Raw genomic sequence first — 16,235 nt, forward strand, 5'->3', positions numbered from 1 at the left:
GTGTTACCAATGCATGAGCCTCTAAATGCATGTTTACAGAAAGAGATCTTTTATTTAGGTAATGTTCCACCCCAGGCATTACCCTTTTGATGTCCATCAAGGTAGTCAGTTTAGTCAAGTTTGACTCTTTGGAAAGCACATTGCCATTTGAGAGGCAATTTGCCTGACTTGTAGATTTAAAATGGCAACAACTTAAATGCTGTGAGTGAAAATGTTTTACTGCCTTCCTGGGGTGTTGAAAAACATAGGGAATATTAAAATTGGGATGTTCATTTTACAGTGACTTTGCATTCAAGGTATTTATTTTATCAGCTCATGCATTCCTTAAGAACTGAACCCATGACTTCAGCATTGCTGGCGCCAAAACTCTGTTTAATCTACAAGTATGTTTGTCTATAAAGGTCATAGCAATTATTAAAAGTCAGGGGAAGGTGATTAAAATTAAATCTAAATTTTGATACATTGGGTGTTATATATTTACTGTCTAATAACTGTAATGTATAAGAGAGTCTCACAAAGTTAAGAAAAATTTGTCTTCCTCAGGGAGAAACTTTTTTTTTTCCCTTTGATTTTTGGGTGAAATGTGATCTTAACATGTTCTTGTTCTTTTTAAATCCTTGTAATCATAGACAACTGGAAAAAAACATATAAGGTCATGGAAGTTCATTGGTCAAAAGGACATCTTGCATTTTGTCACAGAGAGCGGTTTTATTATGCCAGATCATGCCGCTCTTCAGCGTGCTGTCTGTGACATGACATCCCAGGTGCTAAAATCACATCCATTCTTCCGTGAACGGAGTCCAGGTCAAGTTCTGTTCGGAGGTCAAATCTCAGGTCGCTTGATTTGTTGTCTCACGTGGCCCATTTCTTTTCACTGCTGCCGCGGTTTTCTTATCAGAGGAGATGAAACGTGTGGCACACAGATAAAAGCTTTTTGCCTAACCTTGTTTTCTCATTCTTGATAAGATGCACTTATTTTAAATTGCCATTGATTTCCAGCACGTCACCAACAATATCTGAAAGTGAAGTGTTTCAAGACAATCCTCCATCAGTTGGGTACATTTATGTGTAGGTCAAAGCCTCAGGGGACGCACCAGCAAGAGAGCTTTGAGATTATAGAAACGGATAATCATCGTTTGTCCAGAGGGATTGCCATCTCCTCTGTTTTATCATTCTCACCGCAGTTTATTAGCACGCCAGGGGTTATCTGTGCTGCTCTAATCGAAAATGAGTCCCTCTTGCATTATATTTATTCAAACGTCATCTAAAAAGGCCCGGCGGCTTTGATGTCTACAGCTTGATATGACAGAATCTCCCCTATAGTCTTTCTGCAATCAGATTTACTTGCAAATGCAGCACATTTTGAGTCTTTGATGTTTAAGGGCATTACTTTAGCTATTCAGCACATTTTCATCTGGTTTATTGATGAAATATTAAATATACAGTTTTTTTAATCATGTTTTCACAGTTAAGTAAACAGAGGTTAAATCATCCATTTAGACTCTTAACAAACATCATCCTCCAGGAAGTGATTTTATTTTGGAGAGAAAACCAGTTTTTGAGAATCGGTAAGTATTAGCAATGGATTTGATGAATTCTGTTATGTTTCCTGGTATTTGTTGTTTTGTTTCATGTTTTATTCTGTTTGATATTACAAAAATCAATGTGCTATCAATTTGAAAAGATAATACAATCCCTATGCAAGCTAGCTTCCAATCCTTGAACAATGGTTAACTGGCTAATGCTGTGTTTCCATACTGTTATTCTTGTTCTTTTGTAAATTACCAAGTCATAATTCATAAAGTTTATGTCTAATTTTAACCAATGTTCTGAAACATTGATATGCTCTTTTATGGAAATACTTACAGTTACAGATTACAAAAGGTATCGCAGAACAAAAATGACCCAGTTATAATAAGCCATTGGTTAGATAACACTTTTTTTTCTCTGGTTCTGCTGTGTTTATCTATTTCCATATAGGCATTCTGTAGACCTAAGTGAATGTAAAGTAACATATAGGCTATGTCTATCATTCTAGTTGTTTTTTACTTAAGATGTAAATCTGAAGTCGCAGCCTCATTATATATTTCACAGAAATTGCCTTTTCTCTTATTTTATTTTTTTTACATATGATATTGCAACACTATTTTATGCTCATTACTTCACAATATGACTCAAAGTACATTTCTTTTCATCTGGAGCATCAAGACAGACCACTAAAAACATTAAAAATAGCCTATATATAAAATGGGTTCTGCTTGAAGGCCGTGACATGAATCTCGGATGTCATTTATATGTAAATGCATCTATGATTCAGCCATCAAAGTCCTTTGATTTCATATTTGGCCAAGATGCTTTAAAATCAAGGCATTTATTTACAACTTTCTGTAATGAAGTACTAATTGAAAACTTTTGCTTGTGCGTAGTATTACGTCGGATGTTTTAAGTGACAGATGAATTGTGGGATTTTCTGTGTCACAAACATTGTTACGTTCCACTGTACGTTTGGCTGCTCCAACAAAGCCTGTCTGCCGTAGTTATATTTGCCAGAGATGTTTAAAAGTGGGCGACAACAATCCCAGAGGACTGTTTTTAGATGCCGTGTGAATTAAGTTGAGCGCTGCTCCAGTTCGGCTATTTTTAAACCCAAATGAAGTCATCTTGGGTGAGGTGATTGCTGTATTTTCTCCCAGACAGCCGTTTACCATCTGCAAACTTTTGCATTATTCATAGTTTTTTCCACCCTCGTTCTCAAAATAAGAGATCAGACGCGGGCCAGATTATTCCTCAGCCTTGTCTTTGCTATTCCTTCCAAGGGCCTGCCGGAGAGCACAGAGGATGTGATGCCGCTCGCTGACAGCAGGTAATGAAGGGCTCTGCCAAACACGCCAGTGGGGAGTGGGAAAATCATGCCCGCCACCTCACCCCCCATGACTAGGCTACATAATTAACACTTCTATTTAAGATAGACGTCATTACTCGTTTCTTAAAAGTATAGTTCATCCAAAAATGAAAATGTACTCATTCAAGATGTATATGAGTTTGTTTCTTCACCGAAACAGATTTGGAGATTGCATCACTTGCTCACCAATGGATCCTCTGCAGTGAATGGGTGCCGTGAGAAGGAGCATGAGAGTCCAAAGAGCTGATAAAAACACCACAATACACAAGTAATTCACACAACCCCAGTCTATCAATTAACATCTTCTGAAGCAAAAAGTTGTTTGTTTGTACGAAACCAGTCTATAGTAATAACCAATGTTGGGGGTAATGCGAGTTATGTAATCAGATTACTTTTTTCAAGTAACTAGTAAAGTAACTTTGTTAGTTAAGATACTTTGTTTGCCTATTTATTGACTGACAGCTCTCCTGTCCCCATATTGGGAGAAATCGCAAGTACAGAGGAGTTGTGTGCGCTGTGTGAACATAATGTTACTGTAGTTCTAGACTAAATATGAATGTGCATTAATTTATCCCACTCACAAAAAACAGATTTAGTATTCATCAAAATGAATTAAAACAGTGCAAACTCAGAATATGACGCAAACTTGCAATAATTAAATATGTTAAATAACACAAATGTATCTAATCCCATTTTATTAACCAATGTCTTTGCTTCTGATCTTTGATGATCCAGTTCAACCATACTAATAAGCAAAAATGACTTTAGATAAACTAACAATTGTGCTTCATTGTTATTTTGTATTGCTGAAGAGTGTTGAACCTTCTTCTCCTGCGTTCTACTGTACAGACGTGAATTTACTTTTGCTTCAGCCTGAGGTTTATTCATTACACTTTTTGGTGTGAAAGGGCTTTTACATATGCTATAAATACAACTTATTATATTAAAAACAATCAAGCCCTGCTTATATTTAAAAAGTATCGCGAAAGTAACTCAAAAGTAATGTAATGCATTACTTTCCATAAAAAGTAACTAAGTACCATAATTAGTTACTTTTTTAGGGAGTAACGCAATATTGTAATGCATTACTTTTAAAAGTAACTTTCCCCAACACTGGTAATAACACTTCCTCCAGTGGAAAAAGTCCATCCCCTGTTGTCCACTCACATCAAAATCCACCCACATATTTGTTTAGAACTGTTTTTGCTTGTAAACGGTGCTCGATCTGTGCATATTTCTCTCCTGATTCAGACAAGACAAATTTTTCACTGGACAAAGTAACACTATGGAAAAATATTGTAGCCAGAAACAACAATTTGAAATTAAAAACGCATTGATGGTTTTATTTCTTACAAACTCACAAATGTTTCTTTACAAGATGTGGATGTCTTGTGGATTATTGTGATGTTTTTATCAGCTGTTTGGAATCTCATTGTGACGGCACCCATTCACTGCAGAGCATCTATTGGTGAGCAAGTTTATAAAGATCAATATTCTTTCTCAGACAATTATAAGCTTTACTCAGTATTTTCATCCTATTTCAAAAGCAGTTTTCATATCTGGACAAATATGAAACCTGTCCAGCACCTGGAGGTCATATTTGACCACAAAATCAAAAGAGAAAAATAAGTGTTACACAAAGAAATTTTTTTTTCAGGACTATTAAGATTGGTTGCATTGTCAAATTATTTTCATGACAAAAATCTCATGATTGTGACAAATTAGAATTTTATTTTCTATTTTATTTCAGTACATCATGACTTTTATTGTACTGCCTTTATGCTAGTTTTACTACAATTGAAATTGTATTACACTAATTAAATATTTACCGGTATTACATTTTTATTTTAAATACAGTGAAGGCCTTCTGCATTAACATAATGAGAAACAATGAAAATAACTTTTTTTTAAAAAGCAAACAAAAAACAGGTGCATAACAATTAATTTGAATTTGGGCTGAAAATACACCTAATCATCATGAACAATATCACAGATTTAATGCAAAAAACTATTTAATATCCATTGAAAAAACCCAAATACAGTAATTTCATATTTTTCTTATTTCTTTCATTTTGCAGTGAAATGGTCTAGATGTTTCTTTCCAGGTCAAAAACAATTACTGTAAACCACCATCTTAAAAGCATCAAAGTCAAAGTTTCTGGGTTTATTATCCTTTATTTGTCATTAAAGAGCCAGTGCTTATCATCTTCAATCAGACTCAATTGACTCATTCTCATTCTGCTGGTACATTTGCAGCCTAAATGACAATGTCTTCATCAGAGTCAGCAGTGCACAGTGCAGGTACCAGCTGTGCATTTGGCGCCATCTACTGGTGCATTTTGCTATTACAGGCACTTTAACACCCCAACAAACGTTTCTCACTGATGAAAGAATTTCAGTCATCCTTGCAGTTAGGTAACACATAGCAAATATGTGTTTGTGCTGATTTAGAGCCACGTGAAGCTGAGAAATTATGTCTTTAAACATCTGTAAATATGTCTTTCTTTATACTTAGAATCCTACACTACAGTGCATTTGTTGATTTCCTCAAGTGCATCGTCTTCATTCATTGCTACTGTCTTCATTGTCGTCCTCAAAAGTGCCGTCTGCTCGTCCCTCGGGCTCTGGGTAATTCAGAATGTGTCTGTTGGCCTGGATGAGGTACTGCTGCTGTTTGAAATATACTTTCAGCACTCCCTTGATCACCACAAACGCTATGCCGCCCTAGAAGAGGAAAACTGGGTTAGGATTCACACTTCCTAATGTATGGTAAACTCTCAACGCTCTCGACTCTCACCAGGATGGTGCGCTGCAGGTTTGACGTGACCCTGTGGAACAGGAGGCGTCCCACAAGGTTGGCGATGGAGGGGAAGATGAGGGCGCCGCACAGGGTGCGAGACACAGAGAGATGGTCTCCTCCGTAACTGCCCTCCACTGGGATGCGGGGCAGAGGACGGCCCATACCTGCACAAACAAATGAGATTTTCTGCTTTAAAAATTATGCTCTTTTAATATCATTATTAATAGCATCGGCTTACGGTATGATTTTGACAATGAATCATAAATGCTAAGATGGTTTAAAAGAAACAGTTTACCCAAAAAATGAGCTATCCACCACAAAATTATACATATTAAAAATGGCATAGTTTTAATTTCTTCAGTCTTTATTGTAATTTTAGTTAATAAATCTGTTATGTGATTGTCATTTTTATTAGTTTTTGCAAAACAATAAAAAAATTTGTATAAAAACAATTATATTTAGCTCAATTTATTTGTATTTAATTTTTTGTAATTTCAATACTTCAATGAACTAATTCCCTTTAGTTTTCATTTTAATTTTAGTCATTTCAATAAGTGCTTTCGTCATTTTTATTAGTTTTTATTTACTTTTTATTTAGATTTCATTTTAGTTTTAGGTTAATTTATATACTATTACAGTATAATAAACATTTGAATATTTATTAGATTTAGTGATTTATTACTTTAGTGTTTTAATGATAGTGTTGTGTACTTTTGTCATTTTTATTAGCTTTTATTTATTAGTTTTTGTTTTATTATTATTTTTAATTATTCACAGTACATTACATTCAGTACTTGATGAATTTGCTTTTAAAAATGTATTTCAGTTTTCATTTTAATTTTAGTTTAAGTTGTATTCATTTTTTGTTATGCATTTGTCGTTATTAGCTTGTTTGCGTTTTTCAATTATATTTAGCTTTAGTTTATTTTTATTTCAGTTTAAGTAATTTCAGTACTTTAACTTATTTCAGTTGGCAAAGCAACAATTTTTTATTTTTAATAATAAGTTTTTTTTTCCTTTTAAGTTTTATTAAAAAGTTTTATTTTACAATTTATTAAAGATATTTGTTTTTATTAATTAATGAAACGAAAACTAAACGTTTTCGATTATTTTAGATTTAGTTACCAATAACAACACTGGGATGAACTATTGCCAAGTTTAACCCCGTTTTCCCCGTCATACCAGGTACAAGCCCGCCGAAGATCTGAAACTTAGATGAGTGTCGTTGCCAAAGCCGCACCACGTAATCCTCCCAGCGAATCATCTTCCCCAGTACTAGCATGACGGGGATGGTGGGTAAACCCATGAGTAAGAAGAGAGGATCTGCACGCTCCATCACATCCAGACCCTTCTTATGGCCCACCACCTGAAAACAGAGAAAAAAATGTGTTCAAAAGAACCAAGAAGAGTTAAGTTCCTCTCAACCTCCTGTCTTTAGCACACCTGCATAACCGTGACGGCACCGTAAGTGACGGCCGACCAGTAGACGGTGCCCACCACGACTCCAGCCGCGGCGAAAGGACTGGCCCTGGACAGAGCTCTGTCGACCTGCTGAAGGAAGTACACCAGGGGCCCTGGACGAGAGACAAAACCACACACTTAACACTTCCCTATTAAAGTAACAGAATATCAGCTAAACAGAATGTCAGAATATTAGTCATTAGTAAGCCCACGCAGAATCTGGGCACTTTTGTCACATTTTCTGAGCTAATAAATTTGTTTTTAATTTGTATATATGATCATTTTAAATGGTAAAACAAAACAAGTGCAAACTTATTTTATTATTATTTATATACTAACTTTTGTTTTTATATTTACATTTTAGTTTAGATTTTAGTCATTTTGTTATGTGCTTTTGCCTTTTTTTATTTTTATAAATTTTTGGTTTCTTCATATTTTTATTCAGAAGTGTGTGTGTATATATATATATAATTATTATTATTTTAAGTGTATTTCTGTATTTTCATATTATTATTAGTAGATTAAAGTTATTTTTATTTGAGTTTTTTTAGCATTTATTAGTTTTAGTTTTTTATATTTTTATTAAGCTTTAGTTATTTTTATTTCAATTTTACTTAATCATTTTAGTACTTCAACTTGCACTTATTTCATTTCAGTTAACATTTCTAAAAAATGTTTTGCATTTGATTAATTTTTGTTTTTTAATATTTCTATAGCTTCAATTTATTTTTATTTCCATTTTAGTTTGAATAGTTTTAGTACTTCAGTTTTATTTGTTATTTGCCAAAGCAACATTTTTTAATCTTCATTAAATTAAAAAAAAAAAATTTTTTTTTATTAGTTTTTGTACTTTTTTATATTTCCATTTAGCTTCACTTTAACTTACACTTTTTTTTGAAAAAATGTCCTTTAGTTGCAAATATTTGATCTAATATTTGTATTTTAATTTATTTCAATTTCAATGGCAATTTCAGTCAGTAAAAATGATTTTTAATAGTTTCCGTTAACAATAACAACACTGCTGCAAGAGCAGAGCTGGGAGTACTACACTCTTATCAGGAGCTAATTATCCAAAATATTTGGTACATTATAAGTATGCAATAATGTGAGAATCCATGACAAGACATACAACAAAAGAGGACAAAGGTATCAGTTCATTTCCCTTAAAAAAAACAAAAAACAAGGTAAAGTGCAAATACTCACCTATTTTGGGGAACATTATCCGGTATTCAGTGCCACATTGTGGGCAGCTGACGGCTCCTCCGCTGTTTCCCTTCTGTTTTTCATCAAGCCATCGCTGTAAGCAAGACTGATGGATCCACTTGGTGCAGCCCTTACACCGGCACGGGCTGACCCATTCTGCAGCTCGATCCTCCTTCTCCGTAGCAAAACACACCCAGCAGTGCCTGTCATCGGACAACAGATTATAAGTGACCATTAGTTCTGCGAAGCAGTCCTGTGATTCACAGCTAATGGAGAAACTCACTTCTCTGGAGGTTCATCTGCACAGGCCATCTTGTGTGTCAGGTTCGATCCACGCTCTCCAGCTCAACCATGAGTGAGCCAGAGCAGGCTCAATGTACAACACCTGCTAATACAGTCCATTAGACATGAATGCAGTACTTCAATACAAAAACGTTGGATATATCACATCACAATGTTCATTGATTCAATAACATTTCTACTGTGAGTGAAATAAATAATTGGGAGTAAAACGCATAATATGTTTAGTCTTATAATATGGTGATCAGCACCATTTATTTAACAGGGATTATAAAATAATTCACTACAATTTTTATTTACAGTATACGACATGGTATGATACATAACATGCCAATTATATTATATTTATTCTTCTAACGTCTGTCTTTGTATGAAAGACGCACAATAACTGTTTTTCTCTTATTATAATTGCGTTTTTTAGTTGTTAATCAGGCCCCAGTCACGTATGAAAGTTATGTCAGTGGACATTTCTCACTTAACAAATTAAAATTGAAATTCTGTTTTAATTCAGCACTATTTTCATATGGAATGACTCGCATTAAGTTTCAACAGCTTATAAACACACCGAAACTTGTCATTCAGACAGCATTGTTAACCGAGTCCAAATGTAGATCCTCACCTGAAGATGTTTTGTAGATGTAAATGTTTCTGATATGCGTTCAGTTTAGATCTCCGGCGGATTTGACACTTTCAATCTCTCGGAGGACAGAACATCAACCTCATGAAGAACAACTTCCGGATAATCCACTTCCGTATGTCAAAATAAATGTCTCTAACTTGTTAAAACGTCCAAGAATGCCTCGTTTGATGTGTATTTTTATTTATTATTGTCTCACTTGTTGAAAGAGCATACATGCACGAAACTAAAAAGGAAATTGAGTGTATTGGATAATTGTTAAATATGCAAATTCGATTTTGGACTATAAAAATAAAGGATCCTCTCTGCTACTCTTTTGCTCCTTGACAAAAACAACGAATTAAAGACATATCTTTCTAATTACATTTGAACATAACATATAAATAAATGTATCAAATTAAACACTTTCAAAATAAATAAACAAACATCGCAAACATAGGAGGTTGTCAAACTGCGCCTGCGAACCAAATGGCTATTGGCTAAATGAGCTGTCAATCATCTCCTAGTTACGCGGGTTTGATTGGCTCCCTCCAACAGTGCGGCTCGGTTGACGCATCACCGCTCAGCCTGTGGTTATACTGCTAAACAGCGACGGTTATTTTTTGTTTACATGAACAGAAAATCATAAACGGTGCTTCTTGCGAACGAGTTGACGCACCCAAGCGCAGGCTGAACATGGAGTCGTATGATATTATAGCCAACCAGCCGGTTGTGATTGATAATGTGAGTATGATGTCAGCAGCCCTCCACACCCAGTCTGTGCTAAGAGGCTAAAGCTAATGCCATTGTGTCAATGCTAAATGAGAGGCGTTTAGGATTTTATTTATTTAGATTATAATGCGCACAGTCTGATTCTTTTCGATATGTAAAGCAGAACAGTGTAATATCCGTCTTAACTGCGTTATCTTGAAGCATTAGCTGCTCGGAATGATTCATCGCCGTAAAGCTGATTTTGTCATTCACTTCAGTGGTGCTTTGAATGAGTCTCTCAGACTTCAATAAATGATTCAACGTTGTACAAATTAATGAAATACTGCAAGATGCATGGTTGTCAAAGAATATGTGTCAGATAAAATCCTGTATTTGAGCTGGAGTTGTTGTTGCTAAGATGGCTGGCTGTGACCCCGCCTTATATACACACAGCCGCATTTATTAGTATGAAATAGTTAATATAAGTTTAAAAAAATTATTTTAATAAATGCCAAAAGAGTTAAGCTATAGATGGAGAACTAGTAAGCCTCAGCTGTTAATCAGAATTAAGGTGGGAGATCTCAAAGTCTGAATGTCACTTTGACAGGTTGCTAAATTGATGAAAACTTAGTAAATGCCAGTGATGTTTAGTGAAACATTAGGTTGTTTTCTAACAGTGTGACTCTTCTGGAGTCTATAGCTGGTTGGGTTTCTTGTAGCTCCCTCCAGCTCTGTCTCATGACTCTAGAACAAACAAGGAGGGATCAGATCACTAGATGATTCATTTTACAACACATTCACTGTCTGAGCTTTTATAGTTCAGGTTTATTTTGAACCACCCTCCTGGACAATTGTAGGCCATAATATCGTTTTTAACTTTCTTTACAATTTCTCTTTCAGGGGTCTGGCGTTATTAAGGCTGGCTTTGCTGGAGATCAGATCCCTAAATACTGTTTCCCAAATTAGTAAGTAACCATTTTATTGATATTACTATATTGGAGTAACTTTCAAAAGTTTAGGGTCATGTGATCATGTGATACTGAAGACTGGAGTAATGATGCTGAAAATTCCAAGTAGGTATAACTGCAGACCGGAGATCTCCAAAATGGGGCGTGAACTCCAAAAGTGGGCAGAACCTCCAAAAGTGGGCAGAACCTCCAAAATGGGGCGGGATCTCCTCGCACAAAGACTTTCACCATTGGCTCTGGCTTCAGCCAATTGTTACTGACTTACATTTCAAAATAAAACTTTATAAATGTCACATTGTTTCTAGTTCATCTAAAATAAAGTATGCTGTATAAATAAATATTCTCTGTGAGAGCAGAGCCCAAAGCTCGAGGCCAGTGGTGTTTGAACCTCTGCTTAATGATATAAACGGGAATCACCCACGAGCTCTCCCACGAGGCGTCCCAGGGCAGCGCAGGGGAACGATTTTACTCTATCGCTTTTTTCTAAGCAACTGGGGCGTCCCGGGGCTCGAAATTCGCAGGGTAGGAGGGGGTAGTGATGCTGGGTGTAACTAAAAAGTTGCCATTGTCCGGTGAGGTCCGGTTGGGGAGTTACGGAATGATCTCATATCTTATAATCTTATTAACTGTTTATCTCCTGAACTGTAACTTTCTTTACCACGCTATCATCAGCGCCAATCCCGCCGTGCAGTCAATTTCACTGGTTAAGGTTAGGGTCAGGTGTGGGGTAGGTTTAGGGGTTAGCATTTTTTGTAGCATAATGTAGGAAATCAGCCTTTAATTGACAACCAATAACATTTTTAGAATCAGCTGTGGGGCGGAGTCAATGGGAGGAAGCCACGCCCTATTTTGGAGCTCCCACCCCGTTTTGGAGTTCCCGCCCCCCATTTGGAGATCTCCGGGCTGCAGTTATACCCTTCTCGAAAACTCAGCTTTGCATCACAGGAATAAATTACATTTTAAAGCAGCACTATGTAACTTTTTCTGTGTTCAAAATTTGCTAAATGTATATAATGAGCGAGTACATCATGAATTCATCTTCCAAACCGCGTTTTTGTCTTATTCCGAATCACTACGGTACACTTATAATAAGTACTTATATTTGGACTATTATAGCCTGGTCGGGTCGTCACCGCTGCGGAGTAACACATACCTGCGTGAATCGCCATAGACATAAATTAGAGAAGTAGCTCTGGTTCGAATGTTCTTCCGTGGGATGTGTGCAGTTCTGTTTATTAACCGCTAGAGTGCCAAAAGTTACATAGTGCTGCTTTAAAATACATTCAAATATAAAACAGTTATTTTAATTTGCAATAATATTTAACAATAGTACTGCTTTTACTGTGTATTTGGTGAAATAAATGCAGCCTTGGTGAGCATAAGAGACTTCTTTCAAAAACATAAAAAATGCTTGCCAAACTTGCTAAACAATTTTAAGATAAATATTGGCCGTCATCAAATTTGTCAAATGATCATATTATGCATTTTGTCTCTATTAATACTGGCATTTGATAGTGAAAATCCCATTTTCGTAATGTGTTGTGAATGTGATGTAATAACTAGAATGGTTTATTTCTAGTGTGGGGCGGCCCAAGCATGTTCGGGTGATGGCTGGTGCCCTTGAGGGTGATCTGTTCATTGGACCCAAAGCTGAGGTAAACCTTTTTAATTCAATTGAAGAATGTGTCTCTATTAGGATTTTTTTCTTCTATTTAAAGACAAAATGAAATTACATTCACAACACGGTCAACTTTCATAATGCGTCACAATATTTAGCCAGAAATAATCTTGTGTGTTAACTTGTGATGTTATTGTTTAATAATATTTTATGTATGTCATACAAAAGAAAAGTTATTATAACTTGGACAAATAGTTTTGATTTCATGCTCTTATGTGTTATAATAATGTAAAAACATTCTGTGTTGTTTATTTCGGTTCTGTATTCAGGAGCACAGGGGGCTGCTGTCTGTCCGTTATCCTATGGAACACGGTATTGTGAAAGACTGGAATGACATGGAGCGCATCTGGCAGTACGTTTACTCAAAGGAACAGCTGCAGACCTTCTCCGAGGAGGTACGGTTTTAGATTTTAATATGTTATGTATTTATTTACTATTATTTAAAAATTATTTATTTTGTAATACAATTTATTTTTATTTTATATATAAGTTTTTATCTTTATATTTATCTTTAAATTCATTTTATTTCAGTTTTAGTAATATTAGTACTTTAACCTAAAGTTATTTATTTCAGTTAGTTTCCAAGGCAGCATTTTAAATTCTTATTATTATAAAACATTTTTGTGTGTATTTTTTTCGATCTCATATTAATGTTTGGCAACACTTTATTTTAAGGTGATATTTTTACATGCTTCATGTACTTACCGTAATAATAACAGTAAATTATGCATAATTACAGTAGTAACTTAACCCTAAACCAATCCCTCACAATAACCATAACCCTATTGTGACTACATGTAGTTTATTAATCGTATTTAGTAGTTATTTGTGTAATTTTCTGTAGCAGCATCACCTGAAAATAAAGTGTGACCATTTCAGTTACCATAAACAATTTTTTTATAGTTTAAATTGACAATAACAACACTGTCTTGCACTGTATTTTTCAGACATTCATATTTTTGATGTTTCTCACAGCATCCTGTACTGTTGACCGAAGCACCGCTGAACCCCATTAAAAACCGTGAACGGGCGGCTGAGGTTTTCTTCGAGACCTTCAACGTGCCGGCACTGTTCATCTCCATGCAGGCGGTGCTCAGTTTGTGAGTTCATTGCTTTGAATCTCATTCTTCCTGATATCAGACTTCCTCTTCCCTCTCTCATGCAAACATGTTTCCTGTCTTAACAGATACGCCACAGGCCGAACCACAGGTGTGGTCCTGGACGCTGGTGATGGTGTGACACACGCTGTCCCCATATACGAGGGATTCGCCATTCCACATTCCATCATGCGCGTGGACATCGCCGGACGTGACGTCTCCCGATACCTCCGCCTCCTCCTACGCAAGGAAGGCTACGATTTCCACACTTCTGCAGAGTTTGAGGTCGTGCGCACCATCAAGGAGGTATGAGACACCACATCTGGATTTATACGACATGTTCTTTGCAGCTCCTTCTTGGTGGAAATGATCATCTAGATACGAAACGATGAAGAAATGCTGTATTGTTTTCCAGAGAGCCTGCTACCTTTCCCTCAACCCCCAGAAGGATGAAACTCTAGAAACTGAAAAAGCACAATACACACTCCCCGACGGAAGCACTCTAGATGTAAGAATGAGATTGCTCATATATGTTAGTGTATGATAATATGGTCATAAAATGACACATCATATCCTGGTTTTGTTGACATTCAGGCGAGTTTCAGTTCAGGTTCTTCCTGAAGTCAACATGAAATGGCATTCAGAACCTTCCATAATGTTGCATATTTTTCTTTGTTGGGTTAAAGTGGACTGATAACTTGCTCATGATGGCACCAGAATTGTGTATTAAGAAAGTAAATAGAGTCAGTTTTAATTTCACATTGACTTGATGTGTTGCTCACAGCTGTTTATCTCCTGCAGATCGGCCCAGCGCGGTTCAGGGCTCCAGAGCTTCTCTTCAGGCCTGATCTGATTGGAGACGAGAGCGAGGGTATTCATGAGGTGCTGGCTTTCGCTATTCAGAAGTCAGACATGGATCTGCGACGCACACTCTTCTCTAACATAGTGCTGTCTGGCGGCTCAACGCTCCTCAAAGGTAGAGCGATGAGATCAGTCGAAAGCATCTTTCAGTTCTCCATCCAGTGACAGAACTGAAACTCTATCTTTGTTCCTCGCAGGTTTTGGAGACCGGTTATTAAGCGAAGTGAAGAAGCTTGCGCCCAAAGATGTTAAAATTAAGGTGACTCTGCCACAGCTAAGAAATTTTAGCTTAGCGGGAGAACTGCGTTTTTAAATATATATTTTCTTGTTTCAGATATCTGCACCACAGGAGAGACTTTATTCAACATGGATAGGGTAAGAACAATGTGTATATATATATGCCTATTTTACACAAAACTGTTACACTACCTTTTTTTATTTAAAGAAATGAATACCTTTATTCAGCACGGATGCATTAAATTGATCAAAAGTGACAGTAAAGACATTTATAAGGTTACAAAAGATCTATATTTAAAGTAAATACTGTTCTTTTAAAGTTCATATTCCTCAAAAAGAATCCTGAAAAAAATGTCACCTTTTCAGGGTTATTATTGTTAACTAAAACTGTGAAAACAATTTTGGTAATTGAATTAAAGCTTGAATAAAATACAATACATTTGTTTTTCTTTTTAGATATTTAAAAATGAAAAATATTATTGAAACTAGTTTAAGCTAAATAAATTTTAAGTTGAAGCATTAAAATTGCTAACTAAAACTGAAATAAAAATAAATTTTAAATAAACAAAAATAAAAAAAGACAAGAAAACACCAAAATGACAAAAAATTTACTAAAATTTAAATGAACTGAAATGCAATTTAAAAAAATGAATCAATTAATAAAATTAAAGTATAAAAAACACAAAAAAGAGAAAAAACATCAGAGCAGTAAATTACATTTTAAAATGTATTAAAATAAAGTTGTTTTAAATATTTCACAGTATTACTTTATTTTTCATCAAACAAATCCAGCCTTGGTGAGCATGACAGACAACTTTATAAAAAAAATAAAAATAATCTTTTTTTTTTTTTTTTTTTTTACAGACCCCCAACTTTTGAATGTTAGTTCAAAATATTTTGGAGTTTTTCATATGCGTTTTCCTTTTTTTGCATAGGGGATCTATCCTGGCTTCACTCGACACCTTTAAGAAGATGTGGGTCTCCAAGAAGGAATACGAGGAAGATCGCGCCCGTGCCATCCACCGGAAAACATTTTAATGGGGTTTAAGGCCACTGGCCTCCCTCATCTTTGCGGTTTCACATCCCTCTGTTCTTTCGCTTGGCCTCCCTCTGTTACCCTCCCTCCGTCCCTCCCTGCCCACCTGTCCCGACAGCGAACCTGCCGGGCCTCCCATCCGCAGCTAAGGCATGCCTTCCGTGTCCCCTGCCCAGCTCTCGTTCGGGACACCCGACGAGTGGCACTGGGGCAGGATGCGACCGGGCATCCCTTGTCCGTTCTGCACCCAACAAACACTGAAAAAAGGCTTTTCAGGGCATCAGTCAATACTGTTAACTATTGTTTCATTTAAAGCCAATGCTTCAATTCAGCGCTTAGATATTTATTACACTATTTACCCTGCC

At 35.9% G+C, this 16,235-nt stretch overlaps 2 protein-coding genes across 4 annotated transcripts; one reads left to right on the top strand and one right to left on the bottom strand.

Annotated features, from left to right (window-relative positions):
* Positions 1 to 5,061: 5,061 nt before the first annotated feature.
* marchf5l (membrane-associated ring finger (C3HC4) 5, like) lies at positions 5,062 to 9,421 on the bottom strand. 3 transcript variants are annotated; one of them, XM_016294465.1, is made up of 7 exons: positions 9,286 to 9,421; positions 8,650 to 8,751; positions 8,367 to 8,569; positions 7,146 to 7,276; positions 6,885 to 7,068; positions 5,700 to 5,866; positions 5,062 to 5,626 (listed from the first exon to the last, which is right to left on the bottom strand). In XM_016294465.1, exons 2-7 carry the CDS (start codon positions 8,676 to 8,678, stop codon positions 5,465 to 5,467), a joined length of 876 nt encoding a protein of 291 aa, XP_016149951.1. In that variant the 5' UTR covers positions 8,679 to 8,751; positions 9,286 to 9,421; the 3' UTR covers positions 5,062 to 5,464. The 3 variants fall into 3 exon arrangements, with proteins under 3 accessions (XP_016149951.1, XP_016149949.1, XP_016149950.1); XM_016294463.1 differs by having other exon boundaries at positions 6,828 to 7,068; XM_016294464.1 differs by having other exon boundaries at positions 6,828 to 7,068; positions 8,650 to 8,754.
* Positions 9,422 to 9,818: 397 nt separating this feature from the next.
* On the top strand, positions 9,819 to 16,128 carry actr1b (actin related protein 1B). The gene is made up of 11 exons (XM_016294466.1): positions 9,819 to 10,026; positions 10,894 to 10,958; positions 12,541 to 12,616; positions 12,909 to 13,034; positions 13,615 to 13,739; positions 13,826 to 14,042; positions 14,152 to 14,244; positions 14,538 to 14,712; positions 14,795 to 14,856; positions 14,932 to 14,972; positions 15,770 to 16,128. The coding sequence occupies exons 1-11, from the start codon at positions 9,979 to 9,981 to the stop codon at positions 15,870 to 15,872; spliced, it is 1,131 nt and encodes a 376-aa protein (XP_016149952.1). The 5' UTR covers positions 9,819 to 9,978; the 3' UTR covers positions 15,873 to 16,128.
* Positions 16,129 to 16,235: the final 107 nt, after the last annotated feature.

Source organism: Sinocyclocheilus grahami, unplaced genomic scaffold (genome assembly GCF_001515645.1).
Source record: "Sinocyclocheilus grahami isolate Dianchi unplaced genomic scaffold, SAMN03320097.WGS_v1.1 scaffold318.1, whole genome shotgun sequence".
Classification (NCBI taxonomy): domain Eukaryota; kingdom Metazoa; phylum Chordata; class Actinopteri; order Cypriniformes; family Cyprinidae; genus Sinocyclocheilus; species Sinocyclocheilus grahami.